General features: G+C 43.4%; 1 protein-coding gene across 6 annotated transcripts in view; it reads right to left on the bottom strand.

Moving 5' to 3' along the window:
* SCUBE2 (signal peptide, CUB domain and EGF like domain containing 2) overlaps positions 1–24,440 on the bottom strand; it is a 66,960-nt gene that overhangs the window by 1,765 nt on the left and 40,755 nt on the right. For 5 of the 6 annotated variants that reach the window (XM_034770062.1, XM_034770067.1, XM_034770065.1 and 2 more), the window contains 7 exons: positions 23,961–24,164; positions 13,512–13,682; positions 10,877–11,044; positions 9,187–9,348; positions 7,666–7,863; positions 4,823–4,975; positions 365–444 (listed from right to left, as the gene is read on the bottom strand). In XM_034770062.1, coding sequence (XP_034625953.1) covers positions 365–444; positions 4,823–4,975; positions 7,666–7,863; positions 9,187–9,348; positions 10,877–11,044; positions 13,512–13,682; positions 23,961–24,164 — 1,136 coding nt within the window. The remainder of the gene's footprint in view (positions 1–364; positions 445–4,822; positions 4,976–7,665; positions 7,864–9,186; positions 9,349–10,876; positions 11,045–13,511; positions 13,683–23,960; positions 24,165–24,440) is intronic. The other variant, XM_034770066.1, reaches the window with a different exon arrangement.

Genomic DNA, 24,440 nt, shown 5'->3' with positions numbered 1-24,440 from the left:
ATGTCCCCCTCCCCAAGCTTGGTCCCACTGCAGCCTTCCAAGATGGCCTATGTGAAGCCAGCCTGGAGATCCTTTTCCTGGCGCTTAAGAGATGCATAGGCACCCTTGTGCAGCTGCTCCACTCACCCCTAGGCAGGGGGCTTCATTGATGCTGAGGCCTGGGAAGGGGTGTGCACCGATAGAGCTAGTATAGAGGTCTTGGAAGGCATTAAAGTTGCTCATGCAGACAGCCCAAGAGAGGGCCTCAGTGAGGTGAATCCCATGTAGGGAAACAGCTTCACTAGCACAAGAAACTGTAATTTACCATTCTGTATTAATCTCTCCATTAATTCTCATACCAAAGATTTAATAGAGGAAAATTTACCTTAAGTATCTCTTGATGATTTTCAGATGCATAGAGTCTACCATCCCGAACGATGTCTTCTATTAGCTCCTGGTAATCCTCTGTTGGGGACACATATAAGCATTTGCCTGTTAGACTCAGCTGCATAATCAATGAGGGCCAAATTCTTCCCTTAACGTACGAGTGAGCCGCTGGCCACTGGACGCAACGGGAAGGGTGGTGGCCGTGTAGGTTCACATGTAACACCAAACATCTGGCTCTCAAATTAGCAGTCTTTGGTATTCCAAATGACCTTCTATAAATACTGTTTATTAGGAGGACACAAGCTGAGCTATTCATCATCAATCTATCAAAGGCAAAAGAAAGCAGCAGCAGCATGGGACAGCTCTGTACTGTAACCATGTGGCATGCTTCAAACTTATTATGTTGCTAAAGAAATCCACACAAAATCCATCTTTAAATATTCTGAATCTTTTGCTGGCTTCTTCATATAATAATCAAAAACTTTCTTAAAGAGCAGTTACAGTTGATCCAGGGCAAAACCCTCCCAGGCAACAAAAGCCTTAAAAGGAAGGAAACTCCAAGCTAAGGGCGAGGTCTTCCCCTAACCAATGAAATACCCACTGTCGGTAAGACACTGCAGCCAACCAGAGAAGGGCCTTCTGCTCCCAGTGGGTACAGGGAAATGTTACACCTCACTCATGCTGTCTGACAAAGCCTTAACTCCAGCCTCACCAACAGTGACACAGGTGCAGAGGAGACATCTGGGGTGAAGCTCTGGCCCCACTGAAGTCAATGTGTGTTTTTGCCATTGACTTCAATGGAGCCAGGATTTCACCCCTGGGATTCCAGGTGAAGGGATGAGATTTGGGAAGTTTTAAGGGTAAGCATGAGGTTGGAGTTAAGGGTGAAGGAGATGAATGTGTGCAGTCAACAGGCATGTGCCTAGGGGCGCTGGCATTCTAGGGGTGCCTAAAAGTTACACGTGGATTAAAAGTTTCATTTTTTATGGAAAACACGAAAGTCAGCTGTAGGCAAGGGGGGCGCTGGAGATGCTATGCCTAGAGGCGCATAAAGTGTAAATCCGGCCCTGTGTGCAGTACCGTGTCCCCCTCACACAGCCTGATCAGCTTCCTAAGGCTCATCAGATGTGCATCCCTGCCGCCAAAGGAAAGATGCTGCTGACAGGAGAGGTTGTTGGGAGGAGGAGGGTTCCCCCTACCTCCTCTCACAGCCACAGGAACGGAGAATTGGGACAGCAGCCAGCCCCTGGGATGGGGCTGAGTCCTGGTTCATCTTCCATTGCGGGGTAGGAGAGAAGGGCACGGGGAGCATCTCTAGTCCTCTTCAGAAATGCTGGCAGGGAGGGTGTTGCTAACTGCAGCACTCCACTGCCCCAGCACATCAGCCTCTATCAAAGCCTGTGAGCTTCAGGAGAGACTGCACCAAAGGGGAGCTCTTAGCTCCACTCCTACACTGCCCTCTGCTCCAGCTCCCTCCTTCCTCTCTGTTGAGGTTTCACAGGCAGAGTGGCTCACTTCACGTTCTGTGAATCACCATATGCTGCCTTTCTAAACCACAGCAGCTGGAGCTCGGCTGGGTTCCCTTCAGCCGTCGGCTCTCAATCACCAATCTGTGCAGCTCAAGCTCCCCTTTGGAGTTAGTGGGGCACTGGCATGAATGTGCAGCACCAGGGGCGGCGAGTGAAACTTCTCCTGGTGGAGGCTAGCTCTTTGTCCCACCTCTTCTGCCACAGCCCCACCCACACTCCACCCCTGCTTTGCCCCAGGCCCCGCCTTGGCCCACCACTGACTCGCCACTCACCTCTTCATCAACCCTGTGAGGTCCCCCTTCCGCTCACCTCCTCCCTCGCCCACCTGCCGCTTGCCCATCTGCTGCTCACATCCTCACCCCACTGCTGGACCTCCCCCACCCACCACGAGACCCCCCCATACGTGCCGTGCAGCTCTCGCTGCTTGCCTCCACATCCAGTGCTCTAAAAAAACCACCTCCACGAGAGGTGTAGCTCCCAGCGCTGGGGCACTGTTTACACTGGAACTTTATAGCACTGCAACTTGCTGCGCTCAGGGGTGTATTTTTTCACACCCTTGAGCAAGAAAGTTGCAGCGCTGTTAATTGCCAGGGTAGAAGCGGGGGGGGGGGGAGGGGGAACCACGGCCCAGGTGTCGGGCGACAGGAACGGCTGTGCTAAGGGAGGCATGGCCTCCCCTTACCTATTATACCCGCCGCCCATGCACAGCACAGTTTGAAGGTGTCGGGTCAAAAAGCATCTTCACAAAAGGGCTCCAAACAAAGATGAGATTCCACACCGACAATTTCAGAAGCAGGCAGTTTTTAAGGGGTTTGTGTTCATAGTAAATCCTCTGCTCCTCATTCCTTTGGAGAAAATGTAATCAGACCCCAAAGATCACATCTGGATGAGGTCTCACCCCTGCAGCCGCCTCAGTGTGCTGGATACAGGGGCCTAGCGTGAAGGGGCCTCCAGGCTGTGAGTTTCTGTGCTGCACCTCTAAGCCATGCAGCACAAATTCTCGCTGTCTGTTGAATTCAGGGGAAGATTGTATGGGTTCCTTGGAGATGAAGATTAACAAATCAGAATTGAATTGAAAATCCTGATTCAACCTGAACAGTGTCTCATTACCCTCCAACACAATCTAACGATCACCGTTGGCCAATAATACCGCTGTGGAATCCAGCCTCAGGATGACCAGGTTAAAATCTGATGGTTGTACCACTCTAAGCCACCAGTGGTTCCAGTTACAGCGGGACCCCAATTAATGGAACATCATTTCTTCAAAAATCCCAGTTATTGGAAACAGGCTTAAGTCCCCTGGTCCATTTTCAAGCTATCAAGCTATCTAAATCTATAACTATGGTATTGGTAGGACTCCTATTGCTACTTATGTATAAAGGGCCTGATACAACTTCCATTGTCTTCAGTGGGAGCTGATCAGAACCAAAGTGAATGCCACTGAGTGCAGCAAGACCAAATTTGGCCATGTCAGGGATGAAGATTTCAGTGCGTAAGTCTTTAAGTGTCACATCAACACATTATTATTTCTACTGTGGTAGCACCTAAGGCCAGGAACTTTTTGTGCTAGGACTTGACTGACATATAACAGACAGTCAGTGCCCCGAAGAGCTTACAACGAAAGTAAAAAATCAGACAACAAGCAGATATAGACGGGGAGGGAGAGGAGCACAAGGACACTAAGAGACAATACTGGTCAACAGAATAGGCAGTGGTCAGAGCATGCCAGCTGCATAACCACTGTTGAGTTTTTGTAGGCAGCAGGCACAGGGCAGTTTTAAGGAGTGATTTAAAGGACACTGAGGTAGCTTTGTGGATATTTACAGGGAGCGGTTTCCATGCATAAGAGGAGGAAGTATGAAAGTTCTTGTTGGAAAATTTTACAAGCTGACAATCAGACTGTCATAATCTGCAGTACGGAGGTGGGAGTTGTTTTTGTGCAATTACATTAAGTCCTCCGTTCATCCAACCATTTGGCTAAGTGAATTTAATGCCAGATAAGCATAGCATCGTACTTTTTGTCACTGGAAACACATTGATTTTACAATGTATAAATATGCAAAAACTTTCTATGTTGAGATGCAAGCAAAGTGCATTAAAATAAATAAAAGCAGACTCTAATAGAAGTAAAGTCAGTCAAACTCAATGCTTCAATTGTCACATTTTAAGAAATACTCCCAAAATCATGCAGGCATAAGCCCTGGGAATGGCAATAAATTCAGATGGAGACAGGGTATTGTTTCTTTCTGTGAAGCTCCAAGTTTCTACAGACTTACCCCACACTGACCCAAAGAGCACAAGTATTCAGGGAGCAAATCATGTCCAATTTCACCTGCTTATCAGGAGACCTGTACTTGGGTGCCAAGTTAACTAACAAAAGATTCAAAGGCTATTCACTGTTACTACTGTAATAACCTATTGCAAAGAAGCATCTTTTCCTTGCATGTTTTTGTGTCTTTCTTTTACATTATTTACTATATTATGAAATTAGAAAAAAAAAAGGCTCTAAAACTTCTCCCAAAATGTTAATTTGCAGTTTGTGAAACAACAGGGCAAAGCAAGCCTAGGGCTTTGTATACACTGACATTTTTGCAGCTCCATCAGTGCTAGCAGAGCATGAATGGAAGCACTAGCATACACCAGCCAGAAGTGTTTTATCCACCTAGTCATCTAGACTGTCTCTGAGCAGAGTTTGACAACACAGTGGTAAAAATGCCAATGGCCAGTCTACGCTAACATTCTCATGGCTCTCATGTTAGACCAGCAATAAACATAGACTAAGTGTCAATGCCCCAAACTGGAAGGGTTCCATTTTTTGAGAGTTCTATCCATTTTATAATGTGCTCCACCTACCCTCCAGGGATTGAAAGATTCAAACTCCCACTGTAATATTATACATTACTTATCACCTGTTAGTAGCAACTTACCATCATATGTTACATAAGGCACCTGGAATCCTTTGGCACTATTCCCTTCATTTGACTTGAACTGGATCCACAGTTTTTTAGACCTAGACGTGAAAGCTATAGGGCGTTCGTAGGTTTGGCAGGTTTCATATGTGGTCACAGAATTGGAGGAAGCTTCCAAAGAAAATGGACAATATGCAGCTGTCAGACAACTCTTAATAGGCATCAGGTTTAAAACAAATAAAAGGAAATATTTCTTCATACAACGCACAGTCAGCCTGTGGATCTCCTTACCAGAGAATGTTGTGAAGGCCAAGACAATAACAGGGTTCAAAAAAGAACTAGATAAATTCATGGAGCTGGATCCATCAATGGCTATTAGCCAGGATGGGCAGTAATGGTGTCTCTAGCCTCTGTTTGCCAGAAGCTGTGAATGGGCGACAGGGGATGGATCACTTGATGATCACCTGTTCTGTTCATTCCCTCTGGGGCACCTGGCACTGGCCACTATCAGAAGACAGGATACTGGGCTAGATGGACCTTTGGTGTGACCCAGTAGAGCCGTTCTTATGTTCTTAACTCTTCAGTTACTTAGCGATTAAAAAACACATTAACCTATCGTGACAAAAATGCTTTTATGGTAGGAGGATAACCAGAATACAACAAGTTAAATAAGTGCAGTTTTACCCCTCGTTTTACAAGCATTAGTGTGCCAAGATTTTGCGGTTAGTCTGAACTATTTTGGGCAATAGCCAGAGCCAAATTCTGCTCTCAGCTACAGGAGACCAACTTCCACCCCAAGAGTCTAATTGAAAGGATAACTGCAGTCATTAGCTGAAATACTTTAGGGCTCTTTGCAGAGAAAATTCATCTGGCCTCTGGGAGGTGCAATCTCCCAGACAACAGGTTATCTGGCAGTGTGGCAGGCTGACCGAATCAGGAGACAGTCCAGCCCAGTGCTTAAGAGTATGTATACACAGAAAAAAAGCTGTGCATGGACTAGCTACCTGAGCTAGTTTGAATCCAGTTAGCGCAGGTAACAAGCAATGGAGACAGCGCAGCATGGGTAGTACAAGTGCAGCACAGGCCCTGGGTAGGTGTTCTGGTTGCTTGCTCTCTCAGAAGCCTGCACTGTGCTGTATTCATTGCTTGTTACCTGCGCTAGCTGGATTCAATGGAGCTCGGGTAGGCCAGCTTCTGCTGCATAGACATATCCTGAGTGCAGACACCGGGGAACCAGAGCTGCAGGAATTGAGGACTTGTTTGTGGACAGAGTGCTTGTGTCCGATCTCTACAATCCCTTAACAGAATCACATCAGTTCTCAGTTCAAGCTTCTTTATCCCACTGGCGCTGGGCACCTTGAGAGGTGTTATTACAGCCCTACTGTAGCCCGATGAATGGTTGGTGGAGGAGGGGCATCAGGGGAGTGACTGGTCAGTGCAGGCTCTGTTTTTTCTTTACCAGGTGACCTGCAGTTGGTAAGAGGGCCTCTGCCACCTTGATCCCTGTGAAGCAAATTGGAGGCTTGCTCATACCCTGACCATATAACTTGGCCCCATAATTATTTTCATAAAACATTTTTTTCTTCTTTTCTTTTAGCTTTTTAAAAACATATTGCTTGTGAAATGGGCCAGCACCAGAAACTGAAATGGTGTCTCCACAGCACATGTAGAATCAGACTCAGAAATGTAGGGGTGGAAGGGACCTTGAGAGGTCACCAAGTCCAGCCCCTGCCTGGAGGCAGGACCAAGAAAGCCTCGAGCATCTCTGACAGGTGTTTGTCCAATCTGTTCTTAAAAACCTCCAATGATGGGAAATACACAACCTCCCTTGGAAGCCTATTCAAGAGAATAACTACCCTTGTAGTGAAAAAGCTTTTCCTAATATCGTCTCTAAATCTCCCTTGATGCTGATAAAGCCCATTACTATTTGTCCCACCTTTAGTGGACATGGAGAACAACTGATCACCGTCCTCTTTATAACAACCTTTAACATATTTGAAAACTGTTATCAGGTTCCCCAGATCTTTTTTAATTCAAGACTATATAGGCCCAGCTTTTTTTAAACCTTTCCTCACAGCTCAGGTTTTCTAACCCTTTTATCATTTTTCTTGCTCTCCTCTGGACTCTCTCCAGTTTATTCACATCTTTCTGAAAGTGCGGCACCCAGAACTGGACAGCACTCCAGCTGAAGTCTCACCAGTGCAGAGGTGAGCGGGACAATTATCTCCTGTGTCTTACATACGATAATCCTGTTAACGCACTCAGAATTATATTAGTCTTTTCCTCAACTGCATCACACTGTTGACTCATGTTCAATTTATGATCCTCTATAACGGTCAGATTCTTTCCAGCAGTACTACCACCTCACCAGTTATTCCTCATTTTGTAATTGTGCATTTAATTTTTCCTTCCTAAGTGTAGTACTTTGCACTTGTCTTTATTGAATTCCATCTTGTTGATTGGTACAAGTGGAATGGGCCTCAATCCAGATGGTATTAGTATTCGATCGGTTCCACCTGGGCAGGGCTCACCTAGAGGTAAAAGCACCCATAATTCTTTACCATTCATCAGCCCTTACAAATGCTATATGAAGGTGTGGAAGCAGACTCCGACAAAGGTTTCTCACAAAGATCAATGGCACATTTCAGCTTTAGGCCCTTGATTCATCTGGACCTGTTGGAAAGGATTTCCAAATTCATTGTCAAATGAAACCTATTTCTCTACTCTTTAGAACTAGGCTTTAGGTGACTGGTTTTTAGTTTATGCACCAGGCGTGGAATAAGGAGGAGAATTCTGTTCTTCACACTGAGGTCCATTGGAAAGACAGACATTGTATGGTTTGGAAGATATTTCAGACTTACAACTTTTTCGCATCACCAGGTAGTCTCCACATTCATCATCTATTGGCAGAAATATTTCTGGAACCACAATCAGAATGCGGCGCTTAGGAGGTGGATTTATAGTCCACGTACATTCAATGTTCGCAGGGTAATTCCCAGGATAGTTTGGGGATTCAATGTATCCAGTAAAATCTCCAAGTTCACCTCCACAGTGTCTATCTGAAAAAGGAACATGTCACCCAGGGCCGGGGCATGAGGAGAGGGATATCTAGAGTCTTCTCTACAGTCATTGTCAGCAAGAGCAACAGACATATGAACCCATTCCTGTTTGTATATGAAACAGGTGCACCCTCTGTCAGCTGCACATCAAACTGGTACCTGCTTTTGCCTTTGTTTCTTTAAATGGTGAGATCAAGGCTGAAAAAATAAAATTAGGAGTAGAACTAACTATTAGCACAGAGGCATACGGTGGCTGTGAGGCTACAGTCGCTTGCAAAGGGGATGTAAAACATGACGATGTCAGAGTTCTCCACTCACTCACATCCAGGGTAACATTTTTATACTCAGTTTTGCACAGGGTAAGTAACTACACAGGGTGTAACGTATTGGAAATTCAAATATATGGTGCACAATGTCTGCAGCAGCTCAGGACAGAGTGACTTCTGCCCCATCCTTTCAGAGGGTGCAGTGTGCATGCCCCCTAAACCAGACCTGCTCCATTGGCTGCTGTCAAGGAGATGCAAGGCCATGACCTTGAGTCCCCTTCCTGCCTCTTTTGAAGAAACGAATGCAGAAGAACTGGGATTCTGACTAGCCCCCGTGCGGGATGTTTTGAAAACTCTTCTTGTGCACCTGGGCAGGTCTGGGCACTAGCTGCCTTATAATAGTGTTAGGGCTGTGGCATGCCCTACGACTGCAGCCCTTCGTTTATAAAGAGATGTGCTACCAGAAGCAGATATATATGTAGTCAGGGTTTCATCAGAGGATTTTCTCTTCCCCTCATTTTCCTTGCTTTATGCCCTCAGCTTCCCACATAACAGCCACCACTATTCAGAAACCAACAGGGACTCCCTTTGGGGCCTGTTCTGTAATAAGCTGGAGAGGTTACTGTTAAGAAGCCCAGAGAGCAAAGCGAGTTGCCTGAGCAGCATTTTTCCCCCTGCTAGCGCAGGGAAAGAGAATAGGAGACTAAGAACCCAACCAAATCTCTTGCATTACATGGCAAAGCCAAGATCTACTAGCAGTACCCAAGCGTGGCCCAACGCTCCCAGGGTTGATCTTTCTCATGTGCAGACTGGCAAAATTCAATTATTGATAGCACAATAATACTACATGCCTCATTCACAGAGCTGGGTGCCTCAATAAGTCATCTGGGGACATAACTCATGTGTGGTATAAACAGGTGCAACTCCTGTGACTTCCCTGTGGTTATGCCCACGTGCACCAAAGCTGAATTCGATCCCTAAAATACTCGTTTTGGATGCTAATGACTCTGCCCTTTTTCATTTCTAACTGGCTGAGAAATCCATGTGTGATACTTACTTTTACACTGGGTTATGTTTGTTGATCCATCAAAATCAGTAGTGGTGTTTCCAGGGCATGAAATACAATAATTTTGACCAAACTCAGGTTGGTAGGTCCCAACTGTGCAGCGAATACACCGGTGAGTTGTAGTGTTATAAAAATGACCAGGTGAACATTGAACTGTAGGGGTTTGTAAACATGTAATACAGTTACAAACGTTCTATTATGACACTAGAAAGTAGCTTTATATATGTTTTATAGGGCTTATTATAAGCCAAGTAAAAAACTAATGTTATACTTGTGTGGAGCTACAGCAATAAAAGGAAGGTCTACTAGGCTCCTGACTGCATTTCCAATATAATAGCTCTTTTTGTGAGACCACGAATTTAGCTCACAGTGCCACGTGCTATTTCCTGTCTAGAAGTGAGAAACAGCAGAGAGAAAGGGAAAGAATGTGTATGTCTGTCTGTGGGGGAGCCGGGGGGGGGGGGAGTAAATAACAGATAGTGAGAAAAAGAACATTTCATTGAATGGTCCAGCCCTAATGATTTGCCATGAGTAAAACTAACTGTATATACATATACATATATGATTAAGGGGAGGAGGATTGGGCCCTTCATGATTTGTACATTTGTTTTTGCAGGTCTTATGCAACGATTAATGAGTTATACTCCTATTACAACACTGTCTTATTATGGGATACAATAATCTATATTAGAATCATGCATTATAACCCCTGCCTCCTGGTTTCATACGTCTCCTGAACTTTTTGTATGGATGTGGGGCAAAATCCTGCATTGGATTTACATCCCATGCATCTCCATTAGAACCAATTTTGATTACTGTTTGCAAAAAAAAATAATAATAATAATACAATCCTGCTTACAATAAACCTATGATTTGTAATGCAAATGTTAACAAGAAACTCCTTTATCGTTAAAATACCGTCACCACAGGATTCTCATCCTAGGTCACCAGCATTGGGGCTCAAGTGCCAATTATGTAGGAGCTCCCTTAACTCAAGTTTTCAGGGCGGCTTCTGACCCACGTGCTGGCCATTAATCATGCTCCAAAGCATTCCGGCCAATTCCATTTTCAGCCTGGTCACAAAGGACTCCCTTCCTGCAGGAGCTAGTCAATGGTTCTGACTGTTGCGGATCCATCTCTCAGAACCTACTGCTCTTTAGTCAGACCCTAGGTTCCTTTATCCGCATCCCTGGTTTACAGTCAGCACATAATTAACATTCTTGCCAGTTTGGGAACTTTGGCCTCTGTGATCCCAAAGGGTTGGTGTTGCTATGACTGTGTGACTTCCTTGTGCATCTATTCATTCTGGTACTAAGGGGACCACCTTGCTGCCAGCCATCACTCAGAGACAGTCAGCTCTCCTTTGTCCTTGAGATTAATACCTGATTTTTCCTATGTTCTTTTCTATCTGTCTTCACAGATCATCATGACAAATCATTGACCAGGTTCAAGATATCTGCCAGACCATCTGGTAGTCCCAAAATGCCAAAAAACTTGAGATGTAAGAGAGCTCCCACATGACTTGAGCCAGGGGCATGACACTCAAGTTTGAGAATGCTGGGAGACGACAGCTTTAAAGAGGGGATGTATTTCGCCTTTTTAAACTTTAACGTTCATAGCAACAGGGACAGTGTTTGTCTCTCAAAGCACTGCAGTTCATTGTATCTCTTCTTGATCTTACCTTTCGTCTCGCAGTCCTGAAACATCGATGCACTGCTGTATTTTGTTGTCAGACCTCCTCCACATGGAAAGCAGGATGTCCGGCCAGCTTCAGGTTGGTATGTTCCAAAGGGACATGGCAGACAGGGCTTGAAGCCATCAGAGGAATATTCACCCAGTGAGCACTGATCTAGAGGATGTAAATACACATTAGCATAAACCTGAACTTTATGGAAACTATATCATGGCTGAAAGAGTATTACGCACCTGCTCCTCAGCTGGTGCAAATCATTTGAAGATATGGTCATAAGTATGGAGTATGAAAATCTGAAACCAATTTTATGCAACAAAACATGGGTTGAAATAAGATCTCAATAAGTACATGGCTGGAATCATTTACAGGCTTTAATACAATGATGTTTGGAATAAAATTGGTTCTGTTTTTGCTACATGTTGCCTCAAAATTGTAGGACAACATTCTAGCCCTTTTTCCTTTTGTCCCCAAAATGGACACAAATGAATGCAGGAAAAATGCAGTGCTATTTTGCACCCATTTTCTTTCAGCCCTAATTGCCTGCACTACACGCAACTCTCTGGGCATTTGACACAAGTAATCAAGCAAGGGAGGCTTCCGGTACACCTCACAGGCAGTACTCCAAAACCAAGTCCCACTCTGATCCACCACTACACAGGGGGGAGAGGCCTGCTGAGCTGGAACTCCACAGATTTTAGGGAGCCAGAATTAGGGACAGTAGTTTCAATTCCAGTACAGCGCTGTTCCCTGGCTGCCTGTGGCTTTTCTCATTTAAATGGAAGCAAGAGACAGCACCTGCCCCATAGAAGTTGCCTATTGTAACATCAAAATGAACACTAACTGGTTCGCAAACATTGGTGAACTCTGCAGTGAACCTGGTGTGAGGAGTTTCACATTTCATTATAAAAGTCCCTCATGGGACTAGCCCACTAACAACATTTTTAAGTCATAGAGCTGCAGATTATGTAGACTCTCCTGCCATTTTGTTATTGAGCTCAGAGTCTATAAAACAGGCAGCTGAACTAACCTAGCACTGAAACTATAAGTAGCAGAAACCCAGATTTTGTAGCATTCACAACTTATTTTTATTCTATAAGATGATTATTAATAATAATTAGTAATGAAACAAACACTTTATTACTGTATCACCCTGAAACCCCACTCCAGATCAGGGGCTGTGCTAAACTCCGTACAAACACATACTGCATCACAGTCCATGACTCAAAATACTCTTGCGGTCAGACTCTGGGTCTTTGATATTGTCTCCACTCTGAATTGCTTTGCTCTGCTATGGTATGAAGGTAGGATTTACCCCACGGAACTGATTCTCTATAGACCCTGCAAATCCTTTATGGAAATCTCTGAAATAAAATCTGTCTTCAAAATTTGTAGCAAGCAATTGATTTCAATGACAGTGGTAAGTAATTACACTGCTCTGGGTGACACAGAATAGTGATGCAGTTGTTCAGCCACGCTGAGAAATTTTGTCCTTTTAAAGAGCTGTTGCGATAATAAACAGTTGTTAGTTTTAGTTTATAGCTCCAATAAATCATTCCGTGAATGGCTGTTTTGTTAAGGAGTTAAATTGGCCTTGGCTTCATTTCAAAATATTTGACTAACAACAAAAAGGGCATTAACTACTGGTCATGATCAATGATGAAGAATTTTGTTTATGGCTAACAACTTCAGTTTAATAATGAGCTTCTCCTTAGCGTATTATAGGCAACAGGTAAAGTGATGTTATCTGGCTCATTATACTGAAACTGAATGGTGAAAAATATCATCCTAATTCTTGACTCTAATTTCTCCAACACAAAACACTTTTATCCAACCTTCTGCATTTTATGGATACTCATTCATTTTGAAAAGCAGCTAGCCAATTTAGGCACCCAGAATCAATGACCACTTTTGGAAGTCAGGCTAAATCACTTACCAAGATCACACAGGAAGTCTGTGGCAGAGACATCTGGAACAGAACCCCAATCTCCTGTATCTCAGTTTTGTAACCTCTGAGTACATCTTTCCTCCTAAGTCCTTCTCCTTTACTGGGATTTTTTGCTGAAGTTATTTTACTGGGTTAAGATTTCATTTTTTAAATCAGGTGTGGCTTTTTATTTCCAGACTTTTCTTAGCTTCACATTATACACCCCTGAACAAAGTAACGGCCCAACACAGTCTTTAGATACGCACAGGGAGCTCAGTTGAAGCCTTGTGCACCCATCCAAGAACAGAAGCTATGCCCTGAGACCCCACAATGTATGTGATCACACAGTATATCTGAATGAAATCTACTCCACTGGATCTCTTTTTCTCAGTAGCTTTGCCATTTGCACAGTACTTGTCATGACAAATCACTTTCGTCTGTAATTATGTGCTGAAAACCCACTCTGGAGGAAACTGAGTTGAACTCAATATTTCAGAATCACATACAAAAATCAGGGAAATTCTGAGTCATAGCTGTCACTCCATTTTTAACTTACCCCATTGTTCTTAGGTACTGCAGGGGTCTTTGAGTGCTGGGTGATCTTACATAGCACACATGGTTCTTTCAAGGTGAGTGAAGTAAGGAGTGGCAGCATCATTTCTGTGCCTTTGCTAGCTCTGTAGGGTGCAACAGCCTTACCTCCACATTCAGATATACCACGAGCTCCAGCTAATTTTTGGTTTCCTGGGTTCTGAGGACTTGGGCAAGGTTCACAAGTTATTTGTCCTTCCTCATCTTGGTATGTTCCATTAGGGCATAAAACACAGAGTTCTTGTTCCCCATCATAGTATGTTCCAATACTGCAGCTAGCTAACGACAGGAAAAAACATCTGGTCACCAAAATTCAATTTATGTTCTTCAAAGCCAGCAAGTTAAATCGCCAGGTACCAGGTTGCTGAATGACTTGCAGATTGATGCCTTGTACCTCTAAGACAAATCCACTAGAACAGAACCATGAAAATGCATGGGGCGGGAATGTTCTAGAATTTGGCAAAGAGTGAAATGTTCCCTATGAAGAGAAAACCCACTGCTCTAGTATAATGCATAGTGACAGAGACTGCATCAGACTGTATAGACTATTTTGATTTTCAGAACAGATATGGGACATTGAAACATAGGAATTGCCCTATTGTGTCAGACTTATGGTCCATCTAGTCCAATATACCATATCTGACAATGCCCGCTGGGGTGCAGTGTGAGTTCAAAAGGAAGTACCTCTGCACAGCCAACAGCCGCACCCATAGGGGATGGTTTGCACGCAGTTGGCCCTGGCAACTCACTCAATTCTCATTGGTGGTTCCAGGCAGTTGTGTGTGCACCACTGTGACCAGGAGCGGCGCCAGGGTTTTTGCCGCCCTCGGCGGCAGCGCTCCTCCTCTGAGCATTCGGCGGTGGGGGTCCTTCCGCTCCGCGTCTTTGGGGCACTTTGGTGGCGGGTCCCGGAGCGAGTGAAGGACCCCCTGCCGCCGAATTTCCACCGAGGACAGCAAAATGCCGCCCCCCAAATCCTGCCGCCCTAGGCGACCACCTAGGGTCTCCTAGTGGAAGCGCCGGCCCTGACTGTGACACACCCCAAGACCTTACCTCAGCTGGCATACTAAAGCTAGTGAGGGTAGCTATCTGTGACAACAATTGTCAAAGGGCATGTCTGTCCCTCAAAGTGCACTAAGTCTGCTCTTGCAAAGCCGGCAAAAAAACTCCCAAAGGATACCATTGTCAGAAACGGTGCTGGATCAGGAAGAAGGTCATGGGCCAGTTTAAAACCAGGGGAGAGGCTTCAAAGGGCTGACAATGGAGGAAGTACAAATTTAAATATTTTATTTCTGTTTGTTGAACTGAATCAGAAAGTTTAATTTCAACTCAGTTCTATGTTAATCTGTGCCCCTGCCCCCCCCAAATGCTGCCGTGCCTTATGGGAGTTGTAATTTGAGTGCCTCATGAGGTCACTATTGTCCTCTATGGGCTAGGCTTGCCAGACTACATCTCCCAGGATGCAGCATCACCACATAACTTCCATGAGGCACCGTGTTGACTCAACCAGATGGGAGACTGTGGTGAGTCAGAAGAGATGTAGTCCAGGCAAGGGGTCTGCCCCACAGAAAAAATGGGGGCACAAGGCACCCAAACTAGAACTGCAGAAGCATGCGAGACTCAGATTAATGTCAAACTGACCCAAAATGAAATGTTTTGATTCAGTTCAACAAATCAAATTATTTCATTTCAGGTCGACCCAACCCAAAACAAAATATTTAGTTTTGAATTTCCCAACTGCAAATCAAAAAATGTCAGCATTTTTCCCAAGGAAAAACTTCAGTTTTGCTGCAACTATATTTTCCATCAAAAAACATTTTGACAGAAAATTCCTGACCAGCTCTAACAAACACGCTTTTTAAATTGTATATGTCATAAAGAGAAGGGGAACATTGTAAACATTCACCCCTTCCCCCTAAAATAACAACAGGCCAGGCAGTAGCTCACCAAGAGCCAAATTCTGCTTTGGTCACATCCCTGCAGTCTTCTCTCTGCAGGAGTGTAACCAAGAGCAAAGTTTGGCCCCTGCCATCTAGGCTGTGAAGTAATTTCCTGAGCACTCATTCGTGTTGGGGGCATTAATTTCAAAGTGGCATCCCCAAATCAGCCTTGCACCTATGTGCATAACCCTTGCCCACTCCATAATTTTATCATTCTGGCGGTTGTTTTGCTAGTGAGAGAAAAAATGACATGTTCGGCCCTTTTTGGAGGGGAGATAAAGATTTCACAAAACAAGCCACAAACCTCATCATTCAACTCTCCATCATCCCTTAATATTTTCATCAATTAAATGACATGGGGTGAAACCCTTCCAGCCACAGAGGGGCCACATAGGCCTGAAGCTCGGCAGTATCATTGTAGATCTACTATGCACAGGGTCAGTACAGAGTACAGAAGTACAGAGGCTGTACTAGGGGATTCCACAACCCCTGCCCACCAGGGAGCTGAGTGCCACATGAAGGGAGATTGTACACACATGTAGGAATGCCAGGGGCATGGCCACTGCAACTGCAAGCTGCCTAAATCTGCTAATAAACCTCATTTTGGGGGGCTCACAACCTGTAGTCTGTGGCAGTGGCTGGTTATGTTCTTACACTGGCACCCATCACTGTAATATTAGAGCAGTCCGACCACACAGCCACCCACATTTTGCCTCCTACAACTCCTGCACTGAGCCCTGTGCAAAGTCCATTTACTCAGGGGACAAGGATTCCACACTTATTCATATCTGATGTTATTAGAAACAGCTGGCTACCTAACAAATCCTTTTGCACAGACTGTGCTAACAAAGTGCTTGATGCTGAGGTGCTGAGGATCTACTATTCTCTAGGAACTGAAAGTGCTCAGCACCTCTTGGAGTTAGTTTCAATAATGGTAAAAATGTACCCAAAAAGCGCAGATTGGGAAAATCAAGTACTAAAAAACCTTTTTGCAATTTCTGTAGAAAAATTCATTTCTGTATTTCTATCCACTGTCTCCTCTAAGACACACCATACAATGCAAGACTGAAACAGCTCCTGCTTGTCTATGACAGTGATGATCAAAAAATTACATTTTCATGCATCTTTTGCTATTCATTAATCTGACAGCTGCTAATTATTAAACCTAAATATTAGAATTAAAGAAGCACCAACAGGTTCCAAAGATTTATGCCTCCTTGCTTAAAAGGCAAGAGTTCCCCAGCCCTCTCAAGTACACAAAGGGTATTTATTCCAGATAACTTTATGTGGATAAATGGTGCAATGTATCAGGCTATTTAATCTCACATAGATATTCACTATGGATCATTAAGAGGACATAGCCCATACTCATCCCCATCTCCTGTTTACAGATGAGCTAAACGTGGGTCACTTATCTGCTGCCCAAGAAACTGAGTATGTAGCTAAACAAAAAGATTTGTTATCCAAGGGACACAGATCTTTCTTTAGGCTCAATTATACATTCCTTTCTCATGGCAAGTAGTACCTGACTACAGAAGTCACCCAGAGAAATCAGTGGTAATTATGTGTGTAGTACGAATGATACAACTAATCCTCTAAGCAGGAAACCTAAGAAAAATGTTAAACTCAAATTCTTTTGTGTCAATGTTTGTTTAAATAAAGCTAAAAAGTTTGATTTTCATCTCACAAAACCACAACATGGAAGGTGCCTCATGACACATGAGAAACACTCAGTTTGAAACAAGATTTAAAGATTTTCAAACAAGGAGAAATCAAGAATCCCACTGGCTTTCTTTGCTTCCTCCCCTCCCCTCCCCCAGCAACCTGCTTGTTTTTCTTCAAATGAACAAAAGAACCAATTGCCTCCAGTAGACTTCATTTTTGTAGCCACTGTCTTTGTTTGTCTTCAATGCCCATTAAAATCCCATTCTTGAATCTCACGCAGCTGTTTAAAAAAATATATGTGAAAGCTTTTCTGATGGGAAAAAAAGGGGAGGTGCCCCCACTGGGAGTCAGGATTACTAGTTACAAAGACATTTAAAGACTCTTCCCCTCTTTTCAGCACTTTACTCTTTGAGCATTTGACCCTATTGACAAATACTATGGTATCTCAGTGGCTAAAGTGAACTTCATAAAAGAGGTCATGATCTAGCATCTAACCATTTTCCTAAGATTCATGCCTTGACTTTATAAGGAAAATCACAAATAACTGATGCAAATTGATTCCTAAGCAGCGTTCTTGAAGTTATTGTTTTTAACAGTTCACAGACTTCGGTCACATGGAGAGATAATGTGTCTTAGGGATTAATGTCTATTATGTCAAAGCAAGCAGGTTAGCAGTATGAACTGCACTTTCCTCTCTCATTTGAGAATTTATTTCCCGTCTCATTTTCAGTGGGGAAAAAAATTGTAATGTGTTGGATTTTAGCTATGTGAAAATACATTTACTAATTGCAACAAATGTAAAGGCAGACAGGCCTTTGTGTTTCCCTTTAAACAGATTTTTCATACTTTGTCTTTAGAATCGCAGTGTCATACAACATGCAAACAATGGGAATCCGCTGTGTTTTCGGTGGTGATTTCTTACTGCTTTGGATTCGCTCAGGCATGTCTACACTTACCGTGGATCGACGCTGTGTGATCAATCCAATGAGGGTCAATTTAGCGGGTCTTAGGTTGACCACCGATTGCTCTCTCGTTGACGCCGGTACTCCACCGGAATGAGAAGCATAAATCAACGGGAGAGTTTCTCCCATCAACCCAGCATGGTGTAGACACCGCAATAAGTCGACCTAAGGTACGTTGACTCCAGCTATGTTATTCATGTAGCTGGAGTTGCATAATTTAAGTCGACTTAACCCTGTAGTTTAGACCTGCCCTAAGGGCACAAACCTGTATGGTGTTAAGCAACCAACATTATGAACTTCCATGGAAGATGAGATGCTCAGCACCTCCCCAATCAGGCCCTAATATACCAGAGCTATTCACACCTACTGACCACTAAAGAGGCTGTTGTTAATTTTGACACACACATACCCCCAGATGGAATGCTCTTTCATTGAGTTACTACACTGCAGCAGGAGCTTGCAGACGCTCTTGATATATTATGGGAAATTCAAGAAACCGTGCCAGCTAGTGCGTCACCTTTGCCTTGCTCACATCACTTGGGCTGTTCAGGGTGCCCCGCCTACCATGCATCCAACACAGAATGTACACTGGACACAAGGGAGGCAGCTCTACTGGAATGATATAGCCAAAGTACATCAGCAACACAGTTGTCAAAGCAATGGAAAAAGTGTCAAGAGCTTGCTTCCCCTCTCTCATTGGGAAATGTCCCAGCAGGAGAGGGGGCCCATGATGGATGTTATCAGCCTATTCTCCCCCTCTTCTCAGATACAAATATTCCAAGTAAATTAGGCACTGATAAGAAACTGTCAATGTTTAAACATTTGATCTTGGTCAGAGTAAGGCTTTAGTGAAACATGGTGAAAGTCCAGTCTGCACTACAGAACCAGTGTTTGTAACCACATTAGTGGAGAGCCTTGTTGTAACCAGGCACCCTGACATATATTCGAGATGCAGATAAAGCCATAAAAAAAACCTTCCAGGATGAATTGCCATCTCCTCAAGGATCATTTGGAATTTCCAGTATCCATGAATGACCCCATCTTGAAGTTATAGCATTCAAACCCGCATTCCTTTCAGCACAACGACGTAAGCCTGATGTGGGGGAGGATCACCTCTAGAAGCAAGAAAGTAGTTCAGTCTCCATGCCTGTTCAAGTCCTAAAATTGCTAATAAAGGGGAAATTACAGGGATTTTTTTTTTTTTTGGTAAGTTTTAGGAGCTACATTCTCAGAGCTGCAAACTGGGAGCCATTTGCAGTGCAAGACAACAGTTTTATTGAATCTACTAACTCAATGCTACATATTCTTATCTGCCAATACACTGAATTCTTTCTAACAACTGTCTAGATATCTCTTTAACAGAGCACACTTTAACAATATCTACAAATGGAACTAGGAGACTGGAACATGAAATTCAACTGCACCTAGACCTCGAAACAGCCATCAGCTGTTGAACAGAAAGATCAACTTTTAGTCAACTTGAACTGGATTTGAACCGACAACCTTTAGATGGAAGATTCCATGCTCCTGAACCAGCGAAGGCCTTGCTTTTATTATCAACATCTGCCAGGAATGTATATGTAAACACCCAGCACTATAGAAAAGGTAGCAATAGATTTTCTACTATAGCCTGTCATGTCCCTAGTCTAGGAATTTTATGTCATATTGTGCTCCAATTTGGACCTTGGGAGGTTAAAAGAGGAAGGGTGAGGAAAAAAATATTTTCTTCAAAAAATGATTCCTGATATCAAATGCCGGACAATATAACAAGAGACTTTTCACTGGAACCCCCTTCAACAATATATATTAACTAATAAAACCATCACTGAAAAGGAGAGCAACTAAATAAGAGATTGTTACAGGTATGTAGAGATTATAACCCTAATTCAGCCTTTAACTTCAGTGGGACTGCTCATGGTAGAAGAACAGCATATATTTAAGTACAGTACTTTGCTGAATCAGGGTCTATATAACTGAATTCAATTGTGTGGAAGTAGGTAGAATCTCTGCCATGTCTTTTTCATTGCTACTCTTCTTATTATCTTGTACATAATATTTGTCCAACTGATCTGTTCATCTGAAATAAAGCTAAAGCATTTGCTCCCAGAATCCCTCCCTGATCATTGCAAGGTTTCAACTTCTGCCTAACAATCAAAGAGGAGAGGGGGAAATCATTTGGGAATGTAGAGGAGAAACCAACCCACTATCTAACCCCCACTCCAAACACCAGCAAAGTGTGAAGGGATAAGAAAAGCTTAGGGAAAGAATGATAGGGAGACATTTAAAACAGAAATAAGGGCAACACCTGGAGAAAGGAGATAAAAAATTAAGGAAAACCAGGCAACGTGGAAAAGGAAGTAATCAAATAAATAAAAACAATAAAATCCTGAGGAAGGTGAGACGTTAGGAAAAAAGAAAAGAAAAATAAGAGTGGAAAAGAGATAAAATAGCAACTGAGTGAAGACGGGATTGAGTAATTTATGGAAAAAGAGAACAAATATTGAATTGGAAGGGGGAAATCAGAATAAAGGAATAAAAACTAATGCATATAAAAGAGGAAAATAATGAAAAGGAAAAGTTGAGACTGAGGGAGAAAGAAAAGTAAGTCAGAAGAGGCTATAACAGGGGGAAAATTGGGAGGGGGCAGTCAGGGGACAAGGAGAAGGGGGGGTTGGATGGGTCTGGGGTTCTGAGGGGGGCAGTCAGGGGGCGGGTAGTGGGAGGGGGTGGATAGGTGGCGGGGGCCAGGCTGTTTGGGGAGGCACAGCTTTTCCTACCCGGCCCTCCATACAATTTCAGAACCCCAATGTGGCCCTCAGGCCAAAAAGTTTGCCCACCCCTGGTCTGGACACTACTCAGAGGTGATAAATTCATCCCAGTACTGAGGGCCAGCACAAGGGCCTGTGAATCTATAAAGCAGGCTGTGTGCACTGAGGTGAATTTCTTTCAGAGGCAGTCTCCTAAAATTCCAGACATTTATTCTGTTCTAAATAGGATATTTGAAATTTCTGAACCGCAATGTGCCGTTTACCACAAAGCGCCATCCATGCCAAGAGTCTACCTGCTCCTGTCCCCCTGCCTCTCCCTTCTCTTCGAACCAGTCTATTCAAAATCCTGTTGCCAAAGTTATCTCCCATTCCTGTTATGTCCTTGAATCCGTTCACTGACTTGCTATCTCTTGCTACATAGTCATCCTCGCGTTCAAAGTGCTTCCGTTTCCATGTGTCTTTACAGTGCCTAGCACAGTAGCTTGGGACCTTTGGGAACTACTGCAAAACAAACAACAAACAACATAATCTCATATCTACCTACATTCCTGAACTAATTTTTTTCCCTAATACCCCCCTCTTGCTCTCTACAGTCCTCCAAATTCTTTCTTACTGTTTTTTTTCAGCCGCTCTTTAGCTTTACTCCTTCTGGCTGGTGGTGGGAGGTAGCAGTGGTCCCAGTGCCATTTTTACAGTGCACAGCCAGAAATGGTGCCATAGTCCTTAGTGAGGATTCTAGCCCTGTCCCTTCAGGGCCTATCCTGCCCACACTGAAGCTTCCATTGACTTCAGTGAGGCAGGATCGGGCCCCCACTGCAGACATTTTGCAAGCCAGCTTGTAAATGGAAAATAAAGTAAATGCAAAGATTGATCATTTAGGTTCCTCTCTGACATAACAGGCAAAGACTAAGGGCAGGCTGACTGCAGATGGGCAGAGGATCAGCACTATGGAGGACAGAACTAATGAACTAAACTCATCCACTGCTAAACTTATGAAAGATTCAGAAAACTATGTTTTAAGAGACAAAATAGATTAATTTGAAAATAGATCACAATGCAGTAACCTAAAAAGAACTCCCAGGGCAGAGGCACAGAAAGAGTGGAGCCCAAAGATCTCTGAGTATTTTGTTTGCGATGTAACTGGAGAAAATGGAGCACCAATTCAGTTCCCAATACCACTGAACAGCTTATCTGAGTCCCTCCTCTTGATGTTTGTGCTCACAGGGACATCCTCTGTTTTAGTTAATGTGGCAGAGACTAGCTATGGCCAGAACAATCTTTCTTACCATTCTGAAGAAGCCTCCTTTTCCCCAGATTTTAGCACAGAAATGCAACGAAAGCTTCCTGAGTTTTAATGAGTAAGAAATGGCTCTGCAAATTACAGGGAAATAAATTACACACATCCTCTCACATGGCTCTGCATGTCCCAGTTCCTATTTATAACTAACTCACTACAGGTCTGGATGACAGAAAATGGTCGCCAAGAAAATCAGGACATAGTTTAGCCATAGGAGTTCTGATTTTTTGTGTGCAATCAATCTGCCCTATGGTATTTCTAGTTTGCTCATCGCCATATTAGCTAAGCACCATTATCTTTCTCCAGTCAGATTAATTCAGTCAGCTTGTAAACTGACGTACTGTCTCAAGTTAAATATGTTTTATCTCTCTTACCCAAAACGTTATAGTTTATAGCACCATGTTTTTTGCTTTTTCTGCCTTTAACTGTAGTCAACAGGAAAAGTGGCTGCATTTCAGAGTTGCTGTATGAATGGAGTTCATAAAGCCTTTTGACATATATCAGGATGAAGGATGTTGCATATAAATATCGTATATGATATGATATCAATAGAGATCTGTGAAATGGGTAAGAGGAGAGGAAACATATGATTGGCTTTTGAAATGGTATGAGGGTAATTATCTGGTACAACCTCACATGTTGGAAATCATTAGCCAGTTTTTTGCCGTCCCTTAAATCATTTGTCCGTATGAGATATGCCCATAAACTGCTCACTCAAAGCACGGAACATGAATAAGGGAACAACCATATCAAGCGCCCATGCCCTCCCCAACTCTCTGTTGCACCACAGATTCCAGAAGGGACTTTCCCCTCCTTTCTCCACTAGAAAGACTTGAAAACTTTTCAATATCCACAGTCAGTGAAGCACCCAAAGCTTTGCCCAGCCTTATTACAAAGCTACTAAGAATGAAATGAAACTTCCAGCTCATTTCTGACATTCCTGAGCAGTTTGGGTGCTGTGTACATCCAGCTCCCTTGGACCTGGCCTCCTTGCAAAAAGGTGTTTAACCATTAATTATGTTTTCTTATTATATGAAATTCAGAGATGCTTCCAAGTTTTCCAGAGTTTGCACATCCAGAGCAGAAAAGGGTTGCTGCTGGAAGACGCACTAACAAAAAGTCAATTTTAGTTTGACAAGCATTTTAAAGGCTTATTGGTTACATACTGCATACACTGAGCGACCTGAATTAGCCGTCATGGTCATTAGGCCCCTATTAAGATAACATCTGACTCGTCTCCCTAAACCTTTGTCCTTTGGAAGCATTTATCACTGGCCGCGTTATGGTGGCACCCACTAGTGCCAAGATCATTAAGATTTGCTCGGTGTTCCCCTATAAAAACCCGGCTTTCTGTGAGTTTATAACTCAGCTGTAAAGCGTCTTTGTCACACAAGGCCTCAACTAGCAAAGAGAATGTAATTTCATTAAAATCTGCTTTGGGTTGGGGACTAGACAAAGATGATATGTTTGCATATTCAGACACTCAGTGAGACTCACAGCGAAACCCATTAACATCATAATTAAAAAACATATTTGGTAAACTACAAGGACAATTAAAGATCAATACTATCCCCACTTCCTAACTCCTTATAGGCAATATGTCATCTACAAGGGAGTGCAGAATAGAGTACTTGCTCTACTTTAAAAAGAAGAGCAGGAGTACTTGTGGCACCTTAGAGACTAACAGATTTATTAGAGCATAAACTTTCGTGGACTACAGCCCACTTCTTCGGATGCGCTCTGAGCCCAACAAATTCCCACTGTGCACAATATATTACACCTCCTTATACTGTTTTCCTTTTTTACTCTGGTGAAGCTCCCTCACTCTCACCCCATCCCTCAGTGCTCACCAATCCTGAGCAAGATGCTGAAACGGATGCAAAGGGTTTTGTCCCAAAGTTAGGTTTGTTTCACACTGTGCTTACCACATCTGTTATCCACATGCATTTGTCCCATGCCACAGAACTCCTGTAGATTCAAGAGTCTGGGAGACTTTTTGGCCACTTCATGGTCCATACCAGAGAGACGAACATGGAATTGCTCCCTGTTGATTACCTTCCGCAAGGTTCTAATTGTTTTGCGGAGTCTCTTCTCAGTCCTTTTTCGAGCACAGCTCAAATCACATGTGTCTACAAGGCAACAAGGATGAAAATTAGGAGCAGAGAACTTCAGTATAAATGACAGTTGCGAGAATATTTGGTTTAAAACACTGTCAATGCAAACAACTGAGAATGCAAACTGTGTGACGTGGGGTGAAATCTTTAAGGAGAACACCAGCAGGCCAGAAGAAAATTAACAAACGGACAATTTTTAATGATTTTCGGGACGAGGCATAAATATCATACTTTCCAAACCAGTAAAATGAAGCTTCAAAACAGGAGATACTTTTTGTATTATTATTTTTT

Source organism: Trachemys scripta, chromosome 4, assembly GCF_013100865.1.
Source record: "Trachemys scripta elegans isolate TJP31775 chromosome 4, CAS_Tse_1.0, whole genome shotgun sequence".
Lineage (NCBI taxonomy): Eukaryota > Metazoa > Chordata > Testudines > Emydidae > Trachemys > Trachemys scripta.
The sequence above is the reverse complement of the archived record's forward strand: the minus strand, read 5'-3'. Positions and strand labels throughout refer to the sequence as shown.